General features: G+C 34.5%; 2 protein-coding genes across 3 annotated transcripts in view; one reads left to right on the top strand and one right to left on the bottom strand.

The window, feature by feature from the left end:
* Positions 1 to 17,049, top strand: part of LOC131954841 (parathyroid hormone/parathyroid hormone-related peptide receptor) — a 34,505-nt gene extending 17,456 nt beyond the window's left edge. Inside the window, exons 5-15 of the mRNA XM_059318654.1 lie at positions 3,095 to 3,189; positions 4,197 to 4,374; positions 5,401 to 5,557; positions 8,102 to 8,162; positions 9,155 to 9,224; positions 13,947 to 14,038; positions 14,349 to 14,496; positions 14,770 to 14,811; positions 15,257 to 15,399; positions 15,662 to 15,737; positions 16,216 to 17,049. Of these exons, the coding sequence (XP_059174637.1) occupies positions 3,095 to 3,189; positions 4,197 to 4,374; positions 5,401 to 5,557; positions 8,102 to 8,162; positions 9,155 to 9,224; positions 13,947 to 14,038; positions 14,349 to 14,496; positions 14,770 to 14,811; positions 15,257 to 15,399; positions 15,662 to 15,737; positions 16,216 to 16,329 (1,176 nt within the window). The 3' untranslated portion in view covers positions 16,330 to 17,049. The remainder of the gene's footprint in view (positions 1 to 3,094; positions 3,190 to 4,196; positions 4,375 to 5,400; positions 5,558 to 8,101; positions 8,163 to 9,154; positions 9,225 to 13,946; positions 14,039 to 14,348; positions 14,497 to 14,769; positions 14,812 to 15,256; positions 15,400 to 15,661; positions 15,738 to 16,215) is intronic.
* Positions 17,050 to 19,143: 2,094 nt separating this feature from the next.
* Positions 19,144 to 25,456, bottom strand: LOC131954854 (ciliary-associated calcium-binding coiled-coil protein 1). Of its 2 annotated transcripts, XM_059318670.1 has the most exons (9): positions 25,209 to 25,456; positions 24,856 to 24,894; positions 22,782 to 22,882; positions 21,975 to 22,141; positions 21,429 to 21,573; positions 21,133 to 21,205; positions 20,450 to 20,557; positions 19,690 to 19,842; positions 19,144 to 19,447 (listed from the first exon to the last, which is right to left on the bottom strand). In XM_059318670.1, the coding sequence occupies exons 1-9, from the start codon at positions 25,227 to 25,229 to the stop codon at positions 19,337 to 19,339; spliced, it is 918 nt and encodes a 305-aa protein (XP_059174653.1). In that variant the 5' UTR covers positions 25,230 to 25,456; the 3' UTR covers positions 19,144 to 19,336. The 2 variants fall into 2 exon arrangements, with proteins under 2 accessions (XP_059174653.1, XP_059174652.1); XM_059318669.1 differs by lacking the exons at positions 24,856 to 24,894; positions 25,209 to 25,456 and adding an exon at positions 24,594 to 24,770.
* Between the last annotated feature and the right edge of the window lie 408 nt (positions 25,457 to 25,864).

Here is a 25,864-nt window from a genome sequence, read left to right as displayed (position 1 = left end):
TTGTTCTTTCTTGAACATATTTTTAAGTATCATCTGCTATTTTTAGCTGAAACCATCCCAACTATGGCACTTTTGTTTTCTGACCCTCACGCTCCCCTCCCCCAGCCTTCCTCCCACTGTACCCCCACATTCCCACAATGCCCCCCTCTCTTGTTTATCCCATATGAGACGGCCCCATGCTGGCCTCTCTTTGATCCATGAAATTACTAGCCGACCGTGTTTATTATACAATCTAATGTTAACAATTTTATTTGGAAATCACATGGAGTTTTTCTAATATTTTGAGAAAGTTCTCGAAAGACTTGTGCCGTCTTCGTGTAATGGACGTTGGGATCAACACCCCCACCTTCTCTCTTCCTATACACAAAAAAACAAAACCTCACAGGAAATAGACTAACGTAAGTCATTTAGATAAAAGTTTGGTTAGAGTCAAATAAATATGTTGGTTTCGTATCAAACAGTAATATCAGCTGCGATGCTTGCTTGATTAGGTCTAGTTAGGTCATTGTCATATGTGTTAAGATTTTGTCGTTCTCTAGTTAGGTCATTGTTATAGGTGTCAATATTTTGTCGTTCTCTAGTTAGGTCATTGTTATTGGTGTCAAGATTTTGTCGTTCTCTAGTTAGGCCATTGTTATTGGTGTCAAGATTTTGTCGTTCTCTAGTTAGATCAGTGCGATTAGCGTCAAGATTTTGTCGTTCTCTAGTTAGGTCAGTGCTACTGGTGTCAAGATTTTGTCGTTCTCTAGTTAGATCAGTGCTACTGGTGTCAAGATTTTGTCGTTCTCTAGTTAGGTCATTGTTATTGGTGTCAAGATTTTGTCGTTCTCTAGTTAGGTCATTGTTATTGGTGTCAATATTTTGTCGTTCTCTAGTGAGGTCCTTGTTATTGGTGTCAAGATTTTGTCGTTCACTAGTTAGGTCCTTGTTATTGGTGTCAAGATTTTGTCGTTCACTAGTTAGGTCATTGTTATTGGTGTCAATATTTTGTCGTTCTCTAGTTAGGTCTTTGTTATTGGTGTCAAGATTTTGTCGTTCGCTAGTTAGGTCTTTGTCATTGGTGTCAAGATTTTGTCGTTCTCTAGTTAGGTCATTGTTATTGGAGTCAAGATTTTGTCGCAACGTTTGCTGTTGGTTAAGGATTTGGTTCAGGAGTTAAGTTTAAGGTTGGAATTTTGTAAAAATTACATTCAGTATCAAATTGTACTAAAAAAAAGGGTTCGCGATTATGACATTGATTAGATTTCCCTTTCAGCTTAATTTAAAACTAGTACTATATTTTTGATTGAATTTAGACGGGTAACTGGCCAAGTTCTCGAGACTTTAGATAAGGCTAATTAAGGCTTTAGGTATATATATTTTTTTAACAGCGCCACCAGACTGCGGCACAGAGTGGTACGTCAGTGCCAAGACCGACATTTGTGCCAGTTGCCGGATGCCGCACGACCTTGAGAACCGGATTAAAAAAAAAATGTTCGCCCTTTAAGAAGCTCAGCAAAACTAAGATGCTGAATGGTGATTTAATACAAGGTCAAGGTTGGATGTCGACTGGCGCTCGCTGCTGCCGCCAAAATAAATGGGGATTCTGGTCTCGTGTGATTTCTGGGCAGACGTTTGGTGGGGCAACAGGCGTGACCTTGTTAAGGTCTATAAATAGATAATCAGCTCTATAGCTGTTAAAAGTACGACAATTTTCTAAATGATTCAAGAAGAACAAAACTCCAGTGGACAGAGAGATATTTGTATACATTTTATTCCAAAACTGTTCGGGGCATACAAAAAGCTGGTTTGCGTAAATCGTTCCTCTCCGTTAAAGCTTTTAAAATATTTTTTAAAGAATCTTAACGCACAATTTGCGTTAATGCGCTTCAAGTTGATTAAAAAATGCGACTCTAAATTACGTTGATTATACAGGAGTTATCCCCCTTTCAGGGTTCATTTGTGCCTGATTGTCTCCCTGTCAAGAAGTTTGATTTTTGTATCATCCTCATTGCTGCACCTATTGTGTTGCCTATTTGGGGTAAAAAATGATTATGGCAATATGAAACAGCACAGTGCTGATCAGTATTGGATCTACATTACTGTTAATCTAAGTACTCCGCGGTAAAGGGTTTGTTTTTTTAATGACGTCACAACTTCACAAGTAATGTTGCCATTTTTTTATTTCTTTAAAAAATGAAAATCGTTCTGATATCCGCTATAATTAGAAATATTTATGGGTTAAAGAGCAGTTTGTAATTACCGTTAAAGGAGATGACGTCATTCATGGACCACCCCCCCCCCCCCCTTAAAAACAAAAGCATCACCAAAGTATAAAAATCTGTGTAATAACCTAGCCCTACTGTTTGTTTACTTTCAAATAATGTTTTTTCAGGATCACCTGGACCGTATTAAAGTCATGTAAAGTCCTACATTAACCTACCTCTACTAACTTCTACTTTTATCAAACCATATCCTACAGGACCACCTGGACCGTATTAAAGTCATGTAAAGTCCTACATTATCCTAGCTATACTAACGTTTGTTTACTTTTATCAAACCATATCTTACAGGACCACCTGGACCGTATTAAAGTCATGTAAAGTCCTACATTATCCTAGCTCTACTAACGTTTGTTTACTTTCATCAAACCATATCCTAAAGGACCACCTGGACCGTATTAAAGTCATGTAAAGTCCTACATTATCCTAGCTATACTAACTTTTACTTTCATCAAACCATATTCTACAGGATCACCTGGACCGTATTAAAGTCATGTAAAGTCCTACATTATCCTAGCTCTACTAACGTTTGTTTACTTTTATCAAACCATATCCTACAGGACCACCTGGACCGTATTAAAGTCATGTAAAGTCCTACATTATCCTAGCTCTACTAACGTTTGTTTACTTTCATCAAACCATATCCTACAGGATCACCTGGACCGTATTAAAGTCATGTAAAGTCCTACATTATCCTAGCTCTACTAACGTTTGTTTACTTTCATCAAACCATATCCTACAGGATCACCTGGACCGTATTAAAGTCATGTAAAGTCCTACATTATCCTAGCTCTACTAACGTTTGTTTACTTTTATCAAACCATATCCTACAGGACCACCTGGACCGTATTAAAGTCATGTACAGTATCGGCTATGGTGTCTCCCTTGTTGCGCTGGCCGCTGCTATTTTTATCATGATCTACTTCCGGTAAGTATTTGTTGTCATCTCAAATAATTTTTTTTTCTCCTCACCTGTTGTCCACGTAAAAAATTAAAACACTGATTAAACAATAAAATAATTGACAGGGGTCGTGACCCCCCCCCCCCCCATCGGTCGGCCCGTCCACTGCATCTCCGTGCACACCACTTTTTCTACAGCGTACTCACTCTTAAATTTCCACACTCAGAATTCATTGCATCACAAATGTATTTTCTCCACTTTTCAAAGTCAACTGAAGTTGTTTTTCTGTTGTATTTTTTCAAGCGTGGAAAATGAAAAGCATGTTATTTAAACCAACAAAAAAAACTTTTTCACGATTCGAGTTAATCTTCAAACAGTGTGATTTCCCTGCCGCGCCAAGTGCGAATGTTTACGTGTGTAAACGTCTGTATAAATCACCCAGCACAGCCGTCTTCTGCAGACGGAGTTTCCATTACTGGCAGACGACGAACTGTGTCGTTGTCTGCAGAAAACCGACCTCAAATCTCTTCTCACTGCACAAACAGAAAGTTGAGCTATGTAGATTGGGTGTGGGTGGGGGGGGGGGAATGCTAGTTACAAACGAGCAAAACATTTCAATATTAAGTGGAGTATCAATACCGCTAACACTAGTACTAACTCAACACCTCAAGTGAAATGTGTTAAAACTTTTTTTTTTAAATTAAATTACACTATCCAGAAAAAAAAGAATACCATAGCTTTTATAGTCACTTGTCAGATGTATTTTATTCGTGCAAATTAAACTCTTTCATCCGTCAATCATATTAGCGGCATAAGGGCTTGAGGCAAAGGGTGTCTTAAATGTTCTTACTTATTAGTGTCTATGAGTGGGTAGGGGGAGTAATTCAATAACTTCAATCCTTGTTAAAACCTGTTTCAAACGTTGAGTCGGATTTCTCAATGTAATAAAAGAATGATTAAATTATCTACCGTACATGAAATGAATGAATTCTATGTGACATTCATCAACCTCCCCCCCCCCACTTTACTTCCAGACGCCTGCACTGCCCACGTAACACCATCCACCTGAATCTCTTCATGTCCTTTGTCCTGAGGGCCGTCTTCTCCTTCCTGAAGGACAGCCTGTTTGACATCAACCACGGGTTGACGGAGGACATAGAGGACATCGTACACTGGCAGCAGCATAGGCCCAACTTCATTGACAGGGGCGCTGTGAGTGGATCTGGTAGTGGAGGGGTGGCTTGGTGGAGGGGGTGTGATGGTGGAGGGGTGTGGTGGTGGAGGGGGTGGCATGATGGAAGGGGGGATGGTGGAGGGGTGTGGTGGTGGAGGGGTGTGGTGGTGGAGGGGGTGGAATGGTGGAATGGATGTGCTGGTGGAGTGGATGTGCAACTGGTGGAGTAGATGTGATGGTGGAGTGAATATGCTGGTGGAGTGGATGTGATGGTGGAGTGCATGTGCTGGTGGAGTGAATGTGCTGGTGGAGTGGATGTGATGGTGGAGTGGATGTGCTGGTGGAGTGGATGTGATGGTGGAGTGGATGTGCTGGTGGAATGAATGTGCTGGTGGAGTGAATGTGCTGGTGGAATGAATATGCTGGTGGAGTGAATATGCTGGTGGAATGAATGTGCTGGTGGAGTGAATGTGCTGGTGGAATGAATGTACTGGTGGAGTGAATATGCTGGTGGAATGAATGTGCTGGTGGAGGGGGTGGCATGGTGGATGTGCTGGTGGAGTGGATGTGCTGATGGAGGGGGTGTGGTGGTGGAGTGGATGTGCCGGTGGAGTGAATTTAGCATGGTGGATGTGCTGATGGAGTGGATGTGTTGGTGGAGGGGGTGTGTTGGTGGAGGGCGTGTGGTGGTGAAATAGATGTGCTGGTGTTGTGGATGTGCTGGTGGTGGAGTGGATGTGCTAGAATAATTTGATGGATATTTTACATTATTGTATTACTTTAATGAAAATATTACTTTTGTGGATCTGTTTGTTTGGATGTTTTAATTTGGAAGATACGTCAATAATGTGGTTCTCTTATTTTAGTGGATATATTGAAGTGATTGTAGTGATGTATGTGTTTGTTTAATGTGTAGTCTGGTGGATGTGCTTATCTAGTAGATTTGGTAGCCAAAAGCACTAGTAAATGTTGTGTAACTTGTTAATCTTGTTTATGTTTTTATGTTTCAATGTTAACGAAATAATGACGTCATGTTATTACCCCCTCCTCCCCGCCCCATCCAGCACTGGCAGTGTAAAGTTGTCTACACGACATTCCACTACGTCATGCTGACCAGCACCACCTGGGTGTTCATGGAGGGTCTCTACCTGTACATCCTGGTCACCATCACCATCTTCTCGGAGCGCCGCTACATCAGATGGTGCACGGTGCTGGGCTGGGGTAAGTTGACACAGGTGTAGAGGGCTGGGGTAAGTTAAACCATGTCTGTCCTATAACTGGTCCTCTACTGTCCTAACATAAATGTCCTTCATCTGGTCCTCTACTGTCCTAACATAAAACCATGTATGTCCTACAGCTGGTCCTCTACTGTCCTAACATAAATGTCCTTCATCTGGTCCTCTACTGTCCTAACATAAAACCATGTATGTCCTTCATCTGGTCCTCTACTGTCCTAACATAAAACCATGTATGTCCTACAGCTGGTCCTATACTGTCCTAACATAAAACCATGTATGTCCTACATCTTGTCCTCTACTGTCCTAACATTAAACCATGTATGTCCTACAGCTGGTCCTCTACTGTCCTAACATAAAACCATGTATGTCCTACATCTGGTCCTCTACTGTCCTAACATTAAACAATGTATGTCCTACAGCTGGTCCTCTACTGTCCTAACATAAATGTCCTTCATCTGGTACTCTACTGTCCTAACATAAAACCATGTATGTCCTTCATCTGGTCCTCTACTGTCCTAACATAAAACCATGTATGTCCTACAGCTGGTCCTCTACTGTCCTAACATAAAACCATGTATGTCCTACAGCTGGTCCTCTACTGTCCTAACATAAATGTCCTTCATCTGGTCCTCTACTGTCCTAACATAAAACCATGTATGTCCTACAGCTGGTCCTCTACTGTCCTAACATAAAACCATGTATGTCCTACATCTGGTCCTCTACTGTCCTAACATTAAACCATGTATGTCCTACATCTAGTCCTCTACTGCCCTAACATTAAACCATGTCTGTCCTACATTTGGTCCTCTACTGTCCTAACATTAAACCATGTATGTCCTACATCTGGTCCTATACTGTCCTAACATAAAACCATGTATGTCCTACATCTTGTCCTCTACTGTCCTAACATTAAACCATGTATGTCCTACAGCTGGTCCTCTACTGTCCTAACATAAAACCATGTATGTCCTACATCTTGTCCTCTACTGTCCTAACATTAAACCATGTATGTCCTACAGCTGGTCCTCTACTGTCCTAACATAAAACCATGTATGTCCTACATCTGGTCCTCTACTGTCCTAACATTAAACCATGTATGTCCTACAGCTGGTCCTCTACTGTCCTAACATAAAACCATGTATGTCCTACAGCTGGTCCTCTACTGTCATAACATAAATGTCCTTCATCTGGTCCTCTACTGTCCTAACATAAAACCATGTATGTCCTACAGCTGGTCCTCTACTGTCCTAACATAAAACCATGTATGTCCTTCATCTGGTCCTCTACTGTCCTAACATAAAACCATGTATGTCCTACAGCTGGTCCTCTACTGTCCTAACATAAAACCATGTATGTCCTACAGCTGGTCCTCTACTGTCCTAACATAAATGTCCTTCATCTGGTCCTCTACTGTCCTAACATAAAACCATGTATGTCCTACAGCTGGTCCTCTACTGTCCTAACATAAAACCATGTATGTCCTACATCTGGTCCTCTACTGTCCTAACATTAAACCATGTATGTCCTACATCTAGTCCTCTACTGCCCTAACATTAAACCATGTCTGTCCTACATTTGGTCCTCTACTGTCCTAACATTAAACCATGTATGTCCTACATCTGGTCCTATACTGTCCTAACATAAAACCATGTATGTCCTACATCTTGTCCTCTACTGTCCTAACATTAAACCATGTATGTCCTACAGCTGGTCCTCTACTGTCCTAACATAAAACCATGTATGTCCTACATCTGGTCCTCTACTGTCCTAACATTAAACCATGTATGTCCTACAGCTGGTCCTCTACTGTCCTAACATAAATGTCCTTCATCTGGTCCTCTACTGTCCTAACATAAAACCATGTATGTCCTACAGCTGGTCCTCTACTGTCCTAACATAAAACCATGTATGTCCTACATCTGGTCCTCTACTGTCCTAACATTAAACCATGTATGTCCTACATCTAGTCCTCTACTGCCCTAACATTAAACCATGTCTGTCCTACATTTGGTCCTCTACTGTCCTAACATTAAACCATGTATGTCCTACATCTGGTCCTATACTGTCCTAACATAAAACCATGTATGTCCTACATCTTGTCCTCTACTGTCCTAACATTAAACCATGTATGTCCTACAGCTGGTCCTCTACTGTCCTAACATAAAACCATGTATGTCCTACATCTGGTCCTCTACTGTCCTAACATTAAACCATGTATGTCCTACAGCTGGTCCTCTACTGTCCTAACATAAAACCATGTATGTCCTACAGCTGGTCCTCTACTGTCCTAACATAAATGTCCTTCATCTGGTCCTCTACTGTCCTAACATAAAACCATGTATGTCCTACAGCTGGTCCTCTACTGTCCTAACATAAAACCATGTATGTCCTACATCTGGTCCTCTACTGTCCTAACATTAAACCATGTATGTCCTACATCTAGTCCTCTACTGCCCTAACATTAAACCATGTCTGTCCTACATTTGGTCCTCTACTGTCCTAACATGAAACCATGTATGTCCTACAGCTGGTCCCCTGCTGTTCCTGGTGCCTTGGATTATTGTTCGAGCCACACTTGAAGACGAACTGTGAGTAACTCATCCGTCACGCTTGAGTGAATGACGTCAATTCATTAATTAAATGACGTCAACCACTCAGTCACACAATCGATCCAATTATTTGACCTGAACTACATCAGTTCTCACCCCCGACCTCCCCAACTCGCACTAAACTACTCCCCAGTAACGTAGTAGACATGTCACATATTTGGGTGGGGGGGGGAGGGGTGCGGCCCGCATCGGGTGACACCCTATGGGGGTGAAATCAAAGTTTGTTTCAAATATGATGCAACGTTATTCTAATCCGGTAATTCCTAAAGTAGGCAACATCGCCTTATGTGGACGCTGGAAGGGTTCAATGGGGCGCTAGAAACTTTGGGTTATTTTGGGCGTGGTGGATTAAAAATAGGGCGGTAAAAACTTGAAGGGATCAGATGGTCGTTCTGGGAGACAGAGAGAAAAACAGAGGTCAGACAAGCTGGTTCAATTTACATCTTCATTACTTGTATGTCTGTTAATATGACTTGTTTGTCAGCTAAAATGACTTGTTTGTCAGCTAAAATGAATTGTATGTCAGCTAATATGACTTGTATGTCAGCTAAAATGAATTGTATGTCAGCTAAAATGACTTGTATGTCAGCTAAAATGACTTGTTTGTCAGCTAAAATGACTTGTTTGTCAGCTAAAATGACTTGTATTTCAGCTAAAATGACTTGTATGTCAGCTAAAATGACTTGTATGTCAGCTAAAATGACTTGTATGTCAGCTAAAATGACTTGTATGTCAGCTAAAATGACTTGTATGTCAGCTAATATGACTTGTATCTCAGCTAAAATGAATTGTATGTCAGCTAAAATGACTTGTATGTCAGCTAAAATGACTTGTATGTCAGCTAAAATGACTTGTATTTCAGCTAAAATGACTTGTATGTCAGCTAAAATGACTTGTATGTCAGCTAATATGACTTGTATGTCAGCTAAAATGACTTGTGTGTCAGCTAAAATGACTTGTATGTCCCCCAGGTGTTGGAACACACATCCCACACAAGGATATTTCTGGATACTCAAGGGACCTCAGGTGGCCGCTGCTGTAGTAAGTAGGACATCACAAACCTCTGTTTTTGTAGGACATCACAAACCTGTGTTTTTGTAGGACATCACAAACCTGTGTTTTTGTAGGACATCACAAACCTGTGTTTTTGTAAGACATCACAAACCTGTGTTTTTGTAGGACATCACAAACCTGTGTTTTTGTAAGACATCACAAACCTGTGTTTTTAGGACATTTTCCATACGTATGTTGTGTAGGACATCACAAACCTGTGTTTTTGTAGGACATCACCAAACTGTGTTTTTCGGACATTTTCCATACATGTGTTGTGTAGGACCTCACAGATGTGTTTTGTAGGACATTTCCCAGGCTTGTTTTTGTAGGACATACCTCAGAATTGTTTCTATATGCCATTTTCTAGACGTGTCTTGTAGGACATACATAAAACATGTGTGTTGTATGATATTTCCTTTCCCAGATGTGCGTTTTTTAGGACATACCTCAGACATGTTTTTTTAGGACATACATCAGACATGTGTTTTAGGGCGACTTGTGTTTTTAATATATAACTCAAGCATGTTTTGTAGGACATATCTCAGACATGTGTTTTATAGGACATTTCATAGACATGGGTTTTGTAGGACATACCTCACACGTGTTTTTAGGACATACCTCAGACATTTGTGTTTTTTAATACATACCTCAAACATGTTTTGTAGGACATACCTCAGACATGTGTTTTAGTACGACACACATGGTGTAAATATCTTCCACTTTTTTCCGGAAAAACTAGGCGCCACCCCTCCAAAAGTCCCCCCTTCTTCCACCCCTCCCCTCTCCCCACCTTCTCCCATCGAACTTTCCACCTGGGGAAAGTAAACATTTGTTTCTGGCTGTGTTACTTCAGGCGTGTGAGGTACCGGGAGCTCAGGTAGTTTCCACCTGTGGGGGTGGGAGGGAGGGGGTACGGCTACCCCTCTGCAGTTTCTTATAACTGTTTATTAATATCATTTGAAGGATTAGTTTTTAAGCGTGTGGTGGGGGTGGGGGGTGGTGTGGTATTTAAACTTTATGGAGATAAGGTTAAGCCTTCGGGGAAGGGGTGTTTTAATTTTTTGAAAAGATAACTTTTTTTTAACATGTAGAAGTGCGTGTATTAACTGATAATGTTTTATTTAGATTTCACATTTACGTCTTTAAAATATTTGTCTCGTTTCAAACTAGTCTAATTTTATATTTTGAAAGTTTTTAAGTTTGCCTGATATTTAAAAGGTGGCCTATGTAGCCGGCTTTTGTTTTGGTAAAGGGATCATCAAATATTGGTCATTTTTTAACCCTAAGTAGCACAACGAGTTAGACCGTTCTATTGCTTTAATGTTTATGGGTTAAACTAAGATTATGTCTGCGCAAGATTCTTATTTATGTTTACAGCTAGAATATCGAAGCAGCATTATTGATGATACTAAATATTTGATTACAAGTTTTATGCCGAGCATCAAAAGAACCATTCTTAGAACTTAGTGAATTTCAGCCGAGGTATATTTTTATGTTGTTTTTATTTCACGTGTAAAAACATGAAAACATGGCCGAGTTGAAGTCAGGTGTATGCTTGAATAGTTCAGCTGTAATGGAGGGTTGCTTTTAATAGCCTATATCATGAGTCGTCCATTATTGAAATTATGACGTCTGTCTAGTTAGACAAAGGGTTCCGTCAGAGGCGTACGTAAGGGAGGGCGAGTGGGGGTCTATTCTAAGTGGGTCGTCGAACGATAGGGGGGGAGAACTTATTCTGGACTGCATTACTGAATTATACACAGTCGAATTTCAGAAAATAGACTGCTACTTGGCGTTACGGACTTATTTAACTGTTTTCTACATTGATTCTGTGACACCAAAATAAAAAGAGAAAGTAATTGGTGAAATGAGACCCGTGATTTCCTAATTGAGAATAGATCACTACGCCCCTGGTTCTATACAGCTTGTGTGAACTGCAGATAAATTGGGGGGGGGGGGGATAGATCGGAATAGATCACTACGCCCCTGGTTCTATACAGCTTGTGTGAACTGTAGATAAATTGGGGGGGGGGATAGATCGGAATAGATCACTACGCCCCTGGTTCTATACAGCTTGTGTGAACTGCAGATAAATTGGGGGGATAGATCGGAATAGATCACTACGCCCCTGGTTCTATACAACTTGTGTGAACAGCAGATAAATGTGGGTGGGGAGAATTTTGACGTTGCATACGTTTTGTATTCCTTACAAAATAAACGAACTCTTCGTAGCGTATTCCAGTGACAGTTTAAGAAACAAAGGTTTTTATTTTATAATTCTGTGCAACACGTGCAGGCTTACAGACAGTAGCGTACGCAGGGGGGGAGCAGGGGGAGCGGCCGCTCCCCCTCTGGCCATTTCCAGCAAAGTGGCGCCTTTTTGGAAACTTTTTAAATTGAAAGTTTTAAACAATGATATTTGTTAAAAAAAATATTTTTGGTCGGCACATCTATGTAAATCACAAGATTTCTTTTCATGCAGCAATTAAGCTTTATTGTTATAGTCTAGTAGTGTCTACGTTTACAACACGTATTAACAGCTGCATCAGTTTGCCATTCTAAAAATAACCATTACGATGTATTGCAATGTTTAAAATACCTCTACGGTAGTACCACTTGGCAAGAGGGGTGTTAAGTTTAAGGCAACTGTATAATGTATTTGCTTACGAATAATTGAATTAGAAAATGTTATACATAAAACTTCACACATAATTACTTTATATATACAGTTTGAATCGTGTGATTAATTTTAAAAAAATTGCAATACAGAAAAAGTTTGGGCGATAGTGATTACGATTACAAATTATATGAAACAGTTACAACCCCCCCCCCCCCTCCCACGCCCATGGACCCTTCTGTAAAAAAAATATTGTCAAAATACCAGTGCTACTTATTTAAATCTATTTCTGTAATATATATTTGTGTAATATATATTTGTGTAATATATATGTATGTTTAGAACAGTCATCTAAAAACTGACGCTATGTTCACTCTGAGTTGGTTATCTCCCCCCCCACCCCCCACACACACACCTCACCACCACAATTGTGTAGAACGACATTAATGTCACACCTAGGTATACACTGGGTTGGATAATTGACCTAAAGTGAACGGACAGTGGTGAATGAAGTTGAACCCATTTCCCCCCCCCCCAACCCACCCCGAACTGATCTGTTAAGTACATGTAGAGAACGCGTAATGATGTACCATAGTACCATGCCGCCAGAAAATTAGCTTTTTAAACGTAAAACTCTGTGAATATTGTTTTTGAAATTAACAGTAAAAAGGTGTGTGATCAATACAGTGATCTAATCCATACCTATCACTATGTTAAAACAAAATTATCTGTAAAGAACACAAGGAAGCAGTAGTTAATTAAAATGTGTATTGAACTGAAAGACCGATATTTAGATATTTGTAGGCTGCTATTCTGAACGTGTTTTCTTATATATCGAAAAGCGTGCTGTTATACCAACTCTGATTATAAAAACTTTCATTATGCTGTAATACTTTAGCATTTATGATGACGATATATTAAATTCTTATTATAGACAAAATCATTTTGTAAACACGAATAGTCTTAAACAATTTCATTATATTTTTAAGTAATTATTTATTTATTTTGACATTTATAAGTAAATGTGTAGATATATACATATTTATATTAAGAGAGTGATTATTTCCCCTATTTCTCTTGTCTTAAATAATTTCCCAGGAATTATTATGTAAGAAATTTTGTTTACAAGAATTACAAAACAGATTGTGTTACGATCATTGTTTTTGGTTGTAGTGTATATATATATATATATATATATATATATATATATATATATATATATATATATATATATATATATATATATATATATATATATATATATTGTTTAGATTGATACAATTTTTGTTTTGTCGGCCAACATTGCGTGTTTTTTCTTATTTCTTCAGAGTGCTACTTTCAATTTATTTTACATCATAGAGAATTAATGATTGATATATATATATATATATATATATATATATATATATATATATATATATATATATATATATATATATAATACATGTATTAAGAACGTGTTGAAAATTCGGCGCCTATTTTTGCTCTTTTCGCTCCCCCTACAACGAAAACCTGGATACGCCTCTGCTTACAGATCACCAATTTTTAATATATTTTTTATTTGAACAATAAAACAATGAAGGGCTGTCTCCAAATAGTGTAGGATGGCAGCGAGGTTGTTAAATTTATGAGACATTGGAGTTTTTAGAATGTTGCCCCACACATTTGAACTAGATCTAGAAACGAAACAAATTTTGAACAAGTGCTGTCTGGGTTGGGAGAGAAAAAAAATTACAGTCTGTATTTTTTTTTAAAGTAGAAAGAGGTTTGTTAGATCCACTTCTTTATCACAGACAAAAACATTTGACATCTATGCCAAACAAACTTTTGTATCGTAGATATATAATCTTTTAGAAATGATGCAAAAATTAATTGATTAAAATTTCTGTTTTGTCGTATTTTCTTAAATTTTGGAAGATTAATTTCTGAAATAAGGGAAGCTACTCTAGTAATTTTAAGCTAACAAGATTTAACGTTCATCTCCCGTTGATATAGCTTGCAGGTAATGAAAATGAAATAGTCTATCCCTTAATATTTAATATAATTTGATGTTTCATAACCGGTTTCTAATGGCCATATAAATTCTTCCACAGGTCAACTTTATCTTTTTCATGAATATTGTCCGGGTCCTTTTTACCAAACTGGTCCGGTCAGCTCCACCAAGGGCAAGAAAATACAGATACAGGTACATTCTGAGGGTTCACATTCTCTCTCTCTGAATATCTAGATCTAGATTCTAGGCCTAGATTTTTTTTTATTTAGGTTAGATCTAGAAATCTAGATCTTGATCTGCTAACCAACGACACACCATAACTGTGTTTAGAAAATGTGACATCATCCACTTTTTTTTTGTGCATACTTTATCTGTGTTGGTTTTTTATTCAATTTAGTATCCTATATAGTATATAGTACAATAAATTGAATCCATGTATTATTTACTTATATTAATTTATTAATATTCCTGTTGACTATCTGAATGATATTTGGTTCTTCAGACGCCTTGGCAAGTCTACTCTAGTTTTGATCCCCATCTTTGAGGTCCATTACCTGGTGACTGTTGGGATATCCTACGACATCTACAGCACCAACATTATTATTGAGACTGTTTTGCTCTATTTTGAAATGTTTTTTAATTCTTTCCAGGTATGATATTTATACTATTATAATCTTTTTTACAATATGTTACACTGTTTTATAAATATACATGTACACTTAATAATATCATATACATATTAACACACACACACATGTATATATGTGTGTATATATATATATATATATATATATATATATATATATATATATATATATATATATATATATATATATATATATATATATACAAATATATATATATATTTATTTATTTATTTGTTTATTTACTTATATATAATTATATATTAATCATTTCCACAGGGTCTGTTAATAGCCTGCCTTTTTTGCTTCATGAACGGAGAGGTAAGGGCCATAGCATATATAATCATGTACAGTCTGTTACTGTTATGATAGTTGTACATGATACCCAATTACAGTTTTTATAGATGAGCAGAATGCAGACTCCTACTAATGAGTTTGGGAGACTATACATAACTTAATTTTACAATCTAGACTTATCTCACTGCTTTATTTATTAAACACCTTTTTTTTAGTGATGAGCTTTAAAGTATTTCTACCATCATAGGTGTCGTTTATGAATGATCTCATGCAATTTTAGCATAATGACAAGTTTTTAAAAATGACTTGTAAATTTTTGTCACAACAACCCAACTCTTCATTTGACGAGCTTATTTTTAATTTCAAATTCATGATTAGACTAATAACTTCCCACTTGTTTCTGAGCAATTTTTTTTTTCCCAACTTCCTGTGGACATAAAGCAACTTTGACTCATATTGATTCTACCAGGTTCAGACTGAGATAAGAAAACGTTACATACGTCATAAACTACGGGTCAACTCAAGAAAGTTTCAAAACAAATACGTGGCAACTGCCAGCTCGCAAGTCCGCCCAAGGACATGTCCATCCTGCTCACCCAAGCATGACTCAAGGTAATGTAAACATTGAGCGAAACCTAATCAAAATTAACTCGCTGGCTTTACAGAGGTCAGCAGGCTGACATCAGTCTGTTGTCAATCAAATTTAAAAGATGAACTTTAAATAGTAGAAAAATCTCGTATATTTTTCAAGAAGTTGTATAGAAAGAATATAGATTCTACATGGGATGTCAGGTTTTCAGGAGACTGTGCTAGGAAAGTATTAGGGTGGTCAGGTTTTCCAAAAGATTTCACATAGGGCCAAATGTTTTTTCAGATCAACACGACAGCCAGTGATAATTTGGTGCAAGTTGGTAGGGCAATTTGGAGTCTGTGAATTGAGAGCGGTTCAGGTTAGAGATATGCTATATTGTCACTGCCCCCACTGTTTCCTCATGTGCCAGAGCTATTTTTAGTCTGTATTCACGGCCACCTTCATATGTAGTGCTTATATCAATATTGTTTTGAATTCTTTTGAAAATGTAAATTTTAAATTTTTTTTTTCTAACCTTATTTTATAATGATAAATTTAAATTATAAAATATATGAAAAGATCATTACTTAACTATCCTTGATTTTACTGATAGCCTTTTTATAAGTTTGGAATTTGTAACTATAATTTAAAATTATTAATTTTTACAAAGCTTTGTCACAAAAATGTTTTGTTTTTTTTTGCTTTAGTGAACTTTTGCTGAATGGTTGCTCTAAATTCATTAACTCCAATTGCCCATGAAGATTTGTTTCATGCTTTTTCATAAATATTATTATTTTTACTTAATGATTCTATTTTTAACTTTTTTTAGTAAGTTTTTATTTTAATTTCTGACTTAGCAGAGAATTGAACTCCTCCAGTGGATCCGACCACAACCTCTGCCTCGAGACTCAAAAACTAAGAATTTATATCCAGCCCATGAGATACTACCGTGCCCAGGGTCCAACACCTAATGATGCAAGACCTATCATATACACCAGCAAGAAAAACAGTTATGTTTAACCTGTTTTAAGTAACGTCTACTTGAATGGACTCAATTCTATTTCACTGGACATACCTGCAACATTTGCTATGTAACATCGGAGCGCTGCGGAACTATTTTAAGCGAAGCTCTTCACAAAAATATGGAGATTTACTTTAAAATTATGATTCTTGTGAAGTAATGAAATATAACAATATATTGAGTTCTTGCCTTTATTTTCAGTTAAAAAGCATTGCAAGTTGTATTTTTAAAAATTCGACCTTGACCACAGCCTTTGGTTTTTCCAGACCTTAGTTCTATTGTGTTTAGCAGTTTTGACTGTAATAATTTTTTAATCCATGTTGACATAACAGAGCGCATTGAATAAGGATAAATAACTCTTTAGATCATGTTTTTTTTGTGCAGTCCTTTTGTTTTTTTCCTTATTTACTTCCATCACTGCTTCAAAGTGTAGAAATTATATCTGCTCATTATTAGAACATCATTTTTATTTTTAAACAATTGATTGCCTTTTCTTCACCATTTGGCATTATCCATAATGTAAAAATCCATTTTTTTATATACTTGCTCTTTAAAAGACCTGCATGAGAAGGTCAATGAGAATTTACCTCCATTACCATAACAAACATACTTGTGAAACCTATATAGAGTTTATGCTAATAGGGAACAACAGCCATAACTATTACAACTATCCCTTTTGCTGGAGTTAAAATGGTATTTCCTTCAGCCTTTAGTACCAAGCTAGGATGACATGATCAAGCCACAAATGACAAAGTACATGAGATATCCTTGAGTCTGTAAAGTAAAGGTGGCCTGGTATAGTGTTGACCACACTATCCATTCATATGATATAGAGACAGACGAATTCTACTTCCTCTACCTCCTCAGACCATCTGGTCTGAAAGGGAAATTTACAAATTTTACTTACTACAAGACCAGTCTTTCTATTTAATGCCTAGAAAGCCTAAGTCTGAATGTTTCTCCTTTAAAACACAGCTAAAGCATGCTATCGTTGTATAGAGTACCAATGAGCTTTTGTAAGATAGTTTTAAAATCGCATATCTTTTCAATATGTATAACAAGTATTGCTGATATGTCTGCTCATGTAGAGTTGTGTGACATTATTCATGAGATATCATCCAAGACTCATGTAAGCTCTATATCATGACAGCATCAAATGACAGCCAAACTGACTTGTTTTGTGTACGTAATTCTATGTAACAAAATTTTCTAGCTTTCTAGACACCTAAACTTAATAAATGTGCAAGTTTCAAAATATTAAACAAACAATCCATTTCTCTAATGGAATAAACTAGTTTGCATGAAAATATCTGTCACCTGATATTTGTTGACTTCACTTGGGGACTCCACTAGATGACTTCATGAATAGCTGACACATAGTGACTAGCACTAGCTAACCATGGGCCAGTTGACCACAGGTCATCAAAGTTACTGAATAACACAAGACTGCCAAAAACAACTTGACTGGTTACAATTATTGAAGCTGGGTTGAAAAAGTGTCTGTAAATGATGTCAGCATCATACAAGTAGAAAACGCACAACATATTTTAATCTGGGCTTATGTATTTGGAAAATATTTGTTTTTACTTTAATGATTTAGTTCATTTGGTTTTTACCAAATACAACTTAAACAAAAATAGTTAAAACTTAAAGGTCTATACTCATATTGGTTGAAGTCAAGCCTTAAAATGGGTATATAAAAATATGTATAAAAGAATCTTATTTATTCCAAACTGTGATCACCTTGAAAGCTACCCTTAATCTCTTAACCATACTGCTTTTTCTCTTACTAGATTCAAAAAGCTGTCCAGTGTATTATGTTACTGAAAAGTAGCATACCATAGTCCTTGACTTTGTATTTAAGCTGCTTAGGTTACTTGAGTGTATTATTGCATTTCCTATAATTTTGTAATATTAAATACAAATGTCACAATAGTGCTAACCTCAATACTTAAATCTAGCCTTATTTATAGCACTTTACCTAAACAAAGTGCTGCTATTGAAGCAGTAAAAAATGATCATGTGCTTCTTATACCATTAATAAATTACTGAAAGTTGTTTTCAATTCTCAATTTTAGATTTTCCATATCAGTTACACATGAATATTTAATGAAAGTTTTTGCTAATAAATGCCTTGAAATGCAGATGACCAAAGTTTATTTTTGAAACTGGTCATCTACACCTTTAAATAATGAACTGTCCTTAATTGTCATTTGATGAATTTCAATAATGATATATCCTTTAGCATTGTATTGTATGTACATAAAAAATTCACATAATCAAATTTTAATGAAATAAAATGCTGGTTGTCATTGTTATTGGTAAACAAAATGTTCATTGTTTATGTTTTTGTTAAACTATATTTAATAAATTTGTGAATTCAATAAAAAAATGTGTTTTCATCTATTTACAGTTGATTTTGATACCTAAACCAATTCATCTGAACATTTGTAATCAACTTTTAAGGAATTTAACAAAATTGAATTTGTTGAAATGCATATTTAACTAATTTTCAAGGTTCATAGGATTTTCAAAAAAAAATATATCTCTAACATCATATTAAGTTTTTATTTTTCTCATAAGTCTGCTAAAATTAGTAAACTAATGTTAGGTATATTAGAATAAACTTAGCAAAGTTGGAATAATTATATTTTGCAAGAGTAATACGTTTACCCTAATTTAATGTCAATTCTAATTTCTGGAGCTTAGCATTATATAAAAACATGGCGACTGGTTATATAATTCAACAAAAATTAATTCTCTATAATAAAATAACATGAATCTTTATTGTCCTGATTCAGTATTTATCATCAGTAAAAATCCATGTAAACATTATAAGTATAGCTTTTAAAAATCAGTTATAATAATAAATTATATACAGATCTAATAAGTTCATTTTGTACATTTTAAAACAACGAGATAAAATTTTCAAAGAATTTTTTTGATGAGCTTGAACTCTATGGTTCACTGGTCTCAACTTTGCTTTCTTGCTGTAGTACGTTGTGGATTTTGTTAATTTTTGCCAGGGCTGTTGTTTCTTGAATCTTAATTTTGTTCTCTATTCCAGCCTGAAATTGTTATTCAATAATATACATAGCATAACATGCTAATTATTTAAGAAAAACTGTTTATAAATTTAGGTGGACCCTTTATAATAATTTAGTCATATAATACAACTGCTCCAATATTCAACATCTATTTAGAAAAATTCATAAACCAAATTTTAGAGCTTTTTAAAAAATCGACATTAAGTAGTCTTAAGGTTTTCAAACACTGTTTGTTGAGAAAATAACAAGGTGGCAGAACTCACATGTAGAGTCTGCAAAACTTCCTGAGCCATTTCTTCAATTATTGCTTGCACATCTTCTGGTGAAAGTTTAGCAAAAATATCCTCCACATTATCTGGAAGACTTACTTCCCCTGGAGGTGACACGGGAGGCTCAATTCCTTCTTGTTCTTTTTCCTGAAATGGATTTGTTTCTTAAGATTTCAAAACCTGAATTGGAAATCATTTCTTACGATTTTAAAACCTAAAATAGACATTGTTTCTTAAGATTTTAAAATCTGAAATAGAAATTGTTTCTTAAGATTTTAAAATCTGAAATGCAAATTGTTTCTTACGACTTTTAAACCTGAAATAGAAATTGTTTCTTAAGATTTAAAAACTGGAAAAAAAATTGTTTAGAAGATTTAAAAATCTGGCAATAATTACCATAAAACCACACTACTTTTTGTGTAAAAATATGACCCCTAGGTGTTTTTATTATCACTGACTAATATGCAAGAAAACTTTAGGGTAGTTTGCCAGCTTATGTTCAGCAATTTTATCAAATATTGTCTTGTTAAAATTAAAGTTTTAAACATTCTATGATCAATAATATCCATAACATGTAATATAGGGCTATAAAAATGTATTTGATAATGACATAAATATAACATCATTGTACTTAAAATTACAATTTTAGAAAGAAAAAATTGTCTTTTTCATAACTGCATGAAATTATTCCAAATTTAATTGCACCAAAGAGAACACAACTGAAATCTACTTATAAACATGAGTTGGTACCCACTGTTTGTATGGGCATCAAAAGATATTCTTTGTAGATAGGTTCCATCAAAGCTTCATCTAATGGTGGTGGGAATGGTGTAGAAGAAGGCAGTGGGACCTCTACCAACAACTGGAAAGAATCGTTTTAAAATCTGAGATAAAATTCACTAGTCACAAAATTATTCTCTGGTCAAAAAAGTTATGTCAGCATGTCTTTATCTTCAGATTGTCACATTGCATTGAGTAAGTTCATGCAGAAAGGATAATAAAACCATATACTACACAATTAGAAAGGTTGAAAAACCAACTAAAAATCAAACTACACTAGTGTCAGTTCAGTTAATTCAATTTAAGTGCTGCAACTATTATTTTGTTGCTGCATCAATTAGGCTGATTTAGTCAAGTAGATTAGACATTCACATTTTATTTTTGTACACACAGCTTGAAATTAGTCACATTGTGTCCAAGTTTTAACTGCATCAAAATTCTTGTAAAATGGTGAATAAAAGTTAACAAGTACATTGTTAACATATCTTTAAGAATCTTAAGATTAATAACCGGGGCAGAAGAATTAACTCAAAATACGTCTATGAAAAATAAATAATAAGCCTCTCATTAAGTTAAATTTATAGCAGTATTTTGTTTAAGCATAATATAAGAAATAAAACATGTTTTTATCTGTATGTTTAGAGTTAACATGCTCACCTCACATCCTATGACTTCTTCCAACTGTTCTTTAAGGAACATAAATTGGTATAGTTTAAAATGTTGAAATAAGCTGTAAACAAAATAAAATAATATTTTACTACTAGAAATAAATTAGGCCTAATTGATTTTCACAAAAACAAATCTTTCCCAGTCTCCATCCTACATGGCTTCAATGACTGTTGCTCAAAAACTAGAATTATTTTTTTTTTAGAATTTTTTTTTTAATAATTTTAACTTACATTATTTTTTTTTAAATTTATATATAAAATTTTATATATACATATGCCACAAACCTAGAATAAATATAGTCTGTAATTTGCTTTGCATGTGAAACATTAAAACTTTCTAATCCAGTAACCATTTCTCCATACTCGGATCCTACACCAATCATTCTGTGATGCAGCTCTTTAAACAGACCAACCAGTGAGCTTTTCTCATCTAAAGAAAATAGAGGTACATCAATGAGAGTTTAATTATTTATTTTTGAATGTACATTTTTTGTGATTCTAATATTACGCCCCACTTTGAAAAAAACAAATATTTAGAAGTGCTTGAAACATCTTTAATTTTTCATCTGCTTAGTGAGAGTGAGCATGCATAGAAATGTTTGGTCCATTTTATATTATTTATAATATTTAAAACAAAATTAAGAACAATGAAACACTTTTTTCAAAAGAAGTCTACTTCAATTAATTTTCCGACAATGAAATCATTTAAAATGTGCAATAATTTTTAAAAATCTTGTAGCAAAGCACGACCATATAATACAATAATAATCACTAGTATGAGTTAGCCCACCTAAATATATAAATTAGAAAGCACAAGTTAAGCAGCCTCACCTTTGATTTTATATAAAAGTTGATGAGCTACTGTAAAAAAACCTGAGAGCTGTAGAGAGTCAAATCCCTGTTGTTTTGCCCAGTATGCTGCACCAACATAATAATCAAGAATTGCTGCATCTTTTAGGTCTAGCTCTGGTTTCAGCTCAAACAGCTTCTCTATTTGTCTGATTAAAAAAAAATGTTCATTGCCTCAATCTATCAAAAATGTTCATAACTTATTAATGAATGCATTTAAGAAATTAAATTTAACAGATCTGTACAATTTTCCAACCTTTTTAACTGTAGCAGATTTGAGTAAATTTTATAAATATATTTAGTTTAAATTGTTCAAAGTTATTTAGGTAAAGTTGTTGCACTTTAGTGCAGAACAATTAACTAAATATGTTTTTTTAAAAGTAAATTGAACATTTCTTTTATTTAAAATATAATTATCTGAGTTTTTACTACTATTATTATAAGAAGGCATTTCTTCAATTCAAAAGCTCTTGTACATAGGGACTGTACACAATGAAAAAAGTTAGACATTGTGAACTCAACACATCTAACTTTATTAGGAGAATTATTTTTGTTTTAAAAAAATGTGCAAAACAGTTGTCACTTATCCCTTTACTCTGATTAGCGAAAACAAACTTTGCTAAAATAAGAATAAATAGAACCAAAAGCAGTGTTATGCCTTCACCTACAGCATAAAACAAAATAACAATATAATAAACCACCCCTAAACCTTTGATGTTATAAGCAATGTGCATAATCCCTCACAAAGTGAAGATCTTTTTATAAGAGAATCAAATAGGCCCTGCATACTTTTCAATGTCTTCTACTCCCAGTTTTAAAAGTTGGTCACTTAATCCATCAGGCAATATGGAAAATGGGACAATGGATTTTTTGTGCTGAGACTCATCATCCTGGTTTTTATTTGAAAAACAGAAAAACATAATTTTATTTTTATTATCAGACTTTAAAAAATAACTAATTAATTAAAATTAGATCTATTACTTATACATAACACATATCTACGATTGTATGAGTAATGCTCAAAGTTTCTTTCAGTCCTCTTGGTGGGTGGCACTTGAAACTTCAGGGGGGGAGGAACATTTAAAGGATATATTTTCTATAAACATTTTCTAAATTTTTTATTTTGTGGGTGTGAAAAGATGCCAGAAAGAAACACCTCTAAAGCTACAAGTACTCTATCTATACTACTGATGATTTTAATATGTATATATCAGGGGTCGGCAACCTGCGGCTCACGAGACGCATGCGGCTCTTTTGATTTCAGGATGCTGCTCACCAGTTCCATAAAAATTATATTATTTTATTTTCATAACACATAAAAATATTATACTGTAAAACAAATTTAAACATGATAAAAACACTAAGAATAGGTGGAGTACATCGTATACAGACAGCTGCTTAGGCACAAGGCCTAGCCCCACAACTGTGACAGTGGCTCCATGCTTTCCACTACCGAAGTGCACATTTTTTCCCGAACATTTTAAATAGTAATTTTTTTATTCAGAAGGCATTTTTTAATGTGTCAGGGTGCTATCATTTGACTTGAGTAACATAGTTTGTTTTAGTTATTAGCTTCTAAGTTGGGTAGGGATAGTGTGATAGTTAGGCTATATAATTTGATTTGATTATCCTAGCTACAATACTTTATTCTGTTTTGTGCGAAGCATGTGTGTATGTTTTATATGGATAAATATTATTTCATACTAAAACCCATTTATTTTAAATGTATTTACCTAATTCTAATCAATACCATATTATTAAAAAAAAAAATTCAGTGGCTCTTTAAAAACTTGGAGATTTTGTAAAATTTAACTTTTGGCTCTTCCGACTCAAAAGGTTGCCAACCCCTGGTATATATGTATTAATGTAAGTCTACATTAAATTTATAGATCTACAACAATCTATTGATATAGGCTTTTTTTATGAATAAATAATATTTATAGGCCCTATTGTTAATTAATAATTTATAATTTTATAATAATATTAGGTATTATTAGGCCTATAGTCTATAGTTACTATAGTATTGAGTATAGACTCCCCAGAGGGCCTATACTAGTTAAGTATACTGCCCTATACTATAACTATAGTACTACTAGTACTATACTATAGTATTATTAAATTATAGGTCTCTAATGTATAAATAGTAGCCAATGTTTAGTAGCAGCAATAATTAGCATATAGATCTTCTATAGTATTCTATAGTATAGTATTCTATAGATAGTGTCATATATTTTATATTTTATATGGTATAGGTAGGCCTATACTATATACTATATAGTATAGTATTACTATAGTATATAGTATATAGTATAGATAGGCCATAGGCCTATATATAGCCTAATATATATATATATATATATATATATATATATATATATATATATATATATATATATAATATATTATATAATATAGGTATAAATTCAATTATTAATATATATACTTAATAAGTATAGCCCTATATAAGTATTACTTATATACATATATATAGGGCTATAGGTCCCTATATAATATATATATATTATAATATATTATATATAATTTTATATAGTTAATTAAAGTTAATTTATTAAAATAATTTAACTTGTAACATGGTTTTACGTTTATATGGTTCAAAGATTTTTGACTCTGTACACCTAAGGCTGACACGTCTTCATTTATATGAGACGGTGTTTTAGGTTTTCCTTTCAGTTGCCTACTATTCATTGGGATGCTGGGTTTTGTTAAACTGCCTTGCCTATTTTTAGAACTCTGAGACGCCATCGTAACTATGGTAACATGAATAATTTTAACTCTTAAAACTAAAAAAACAAGACCATGTGTGAGGGGGGATAATTTCTGAATCTTATAATTTTATACTCACCTGATTGTCTTTGGATAATCCTTCTCGTGATTTCTGTGTCTGAAATCAATTAGATCTATTTCAAACGCGTATTATTTCTTTATTTAAAAATTTCGTCACGAACAAATACAAAATTAATCAAATAACAAGCTAAAAAAAATTAAAGTATCTCTCCCCTCACCTCAATAAATTTTTTTTGCCTTGCAAGTGTAAGTTTGGAAGGATATGGGCTAATATAATAAACGCAGAAAAATGTGTTTCCACTTTTTTTTTAAAGTTCAGTAATAAGTACTAAAGTAAACCTATATTTACTTTTTACTAGTAGACTCTAGGTCAATTATTAATTAAAGAGTATGTTACAAAACTAAATTTACCTTTCCTTTAGTTTTTGACATAATTATCTGTGTAGAATCCTGCAACTGTTTTAGTTTAGTGAGTTACTCGTTTTAAACGGACATCATTTATAACAATTTATTTCAACAATAAATAACAATAGCCTATGCTACGTATTAAATTGTGTGTAGTCCTACTCCTTTACTCGTGTTGGTTAACCATGAACAAATAATGAATACTTTTGAAAGACTACACACTAGCTAGGTCGTTGTGTTACCCCATGAGGGGAGGGGGGGGGGATTCAGACGAGGGTTCCAAATTTGTATTGCAATGACCTAGATCTAGGTATTATTAACTGCTACTAGATCTAGATATCTAGATCTACTGTATTTCTATGTATTATTAACTGCTACTAGATCTAGATATCTAGATCTACTGTATTTCTATGATTTAGTGAAGTTGCTCCTTTCAATATAGATAGACGTCTATATATATTTTTAAATAATGAAAATGCGCAGAGTGCTAGGAATTCTAGAAAATTTACTTTGCCTAACTGCCTATTATTAATGAATTTACAAATTATCTAGTTTAATAATTTAGTAGAGGATAATATTAATAAAAAGAATTAGGCTACAACTACTCTACTTGTCTTGTAATTTTTAAAACGATTATAAATAATGTAAGTAAGCGTAACTAT

This window comes from Physella acuta, unplaced genomic scaffold (assembly GCF_028476545.2).
Source record: "Physella acuta isolate Inbredline_101_S28 unplaced genomic scaffold, ASM2847654v3 ptg001034l, whole genome shotgun sequence".
Classification (NCBI taxonomy): Eukaryota; Metazoa; Mollusca; class Gastropoda; family Physidae; genus Physella; species Physella acuta.
This window is presented reverse-complemented; position numbering and strand designations above follow the sequence as displayed.

Bases quoted from the DNA above. Each gene is read 5' to 3' on its own strand.
- LOC131954854 (XM_059318669.1), bottom strand. From the start codon at position 24,755: ATGGCGTCTCAGAGTTCTAAAAATAGGCAAGGCAGTTTAACAAAACCC. The intron at 22,142-22,781 runs GTATGCAGGGCC...TTTTTTAATCAG, and splicing joins GGAGTAGAAGACATTGAAAA to ACAAATAGAGAAGCTGTTTG. The intron at 19,843-20,449 runs GTGGGTACCAAC...AATCCATTTCAG, and splicing joins TTTTGATGCCCATACAAACA to GAAAAAGAACAAGAAGGAAT.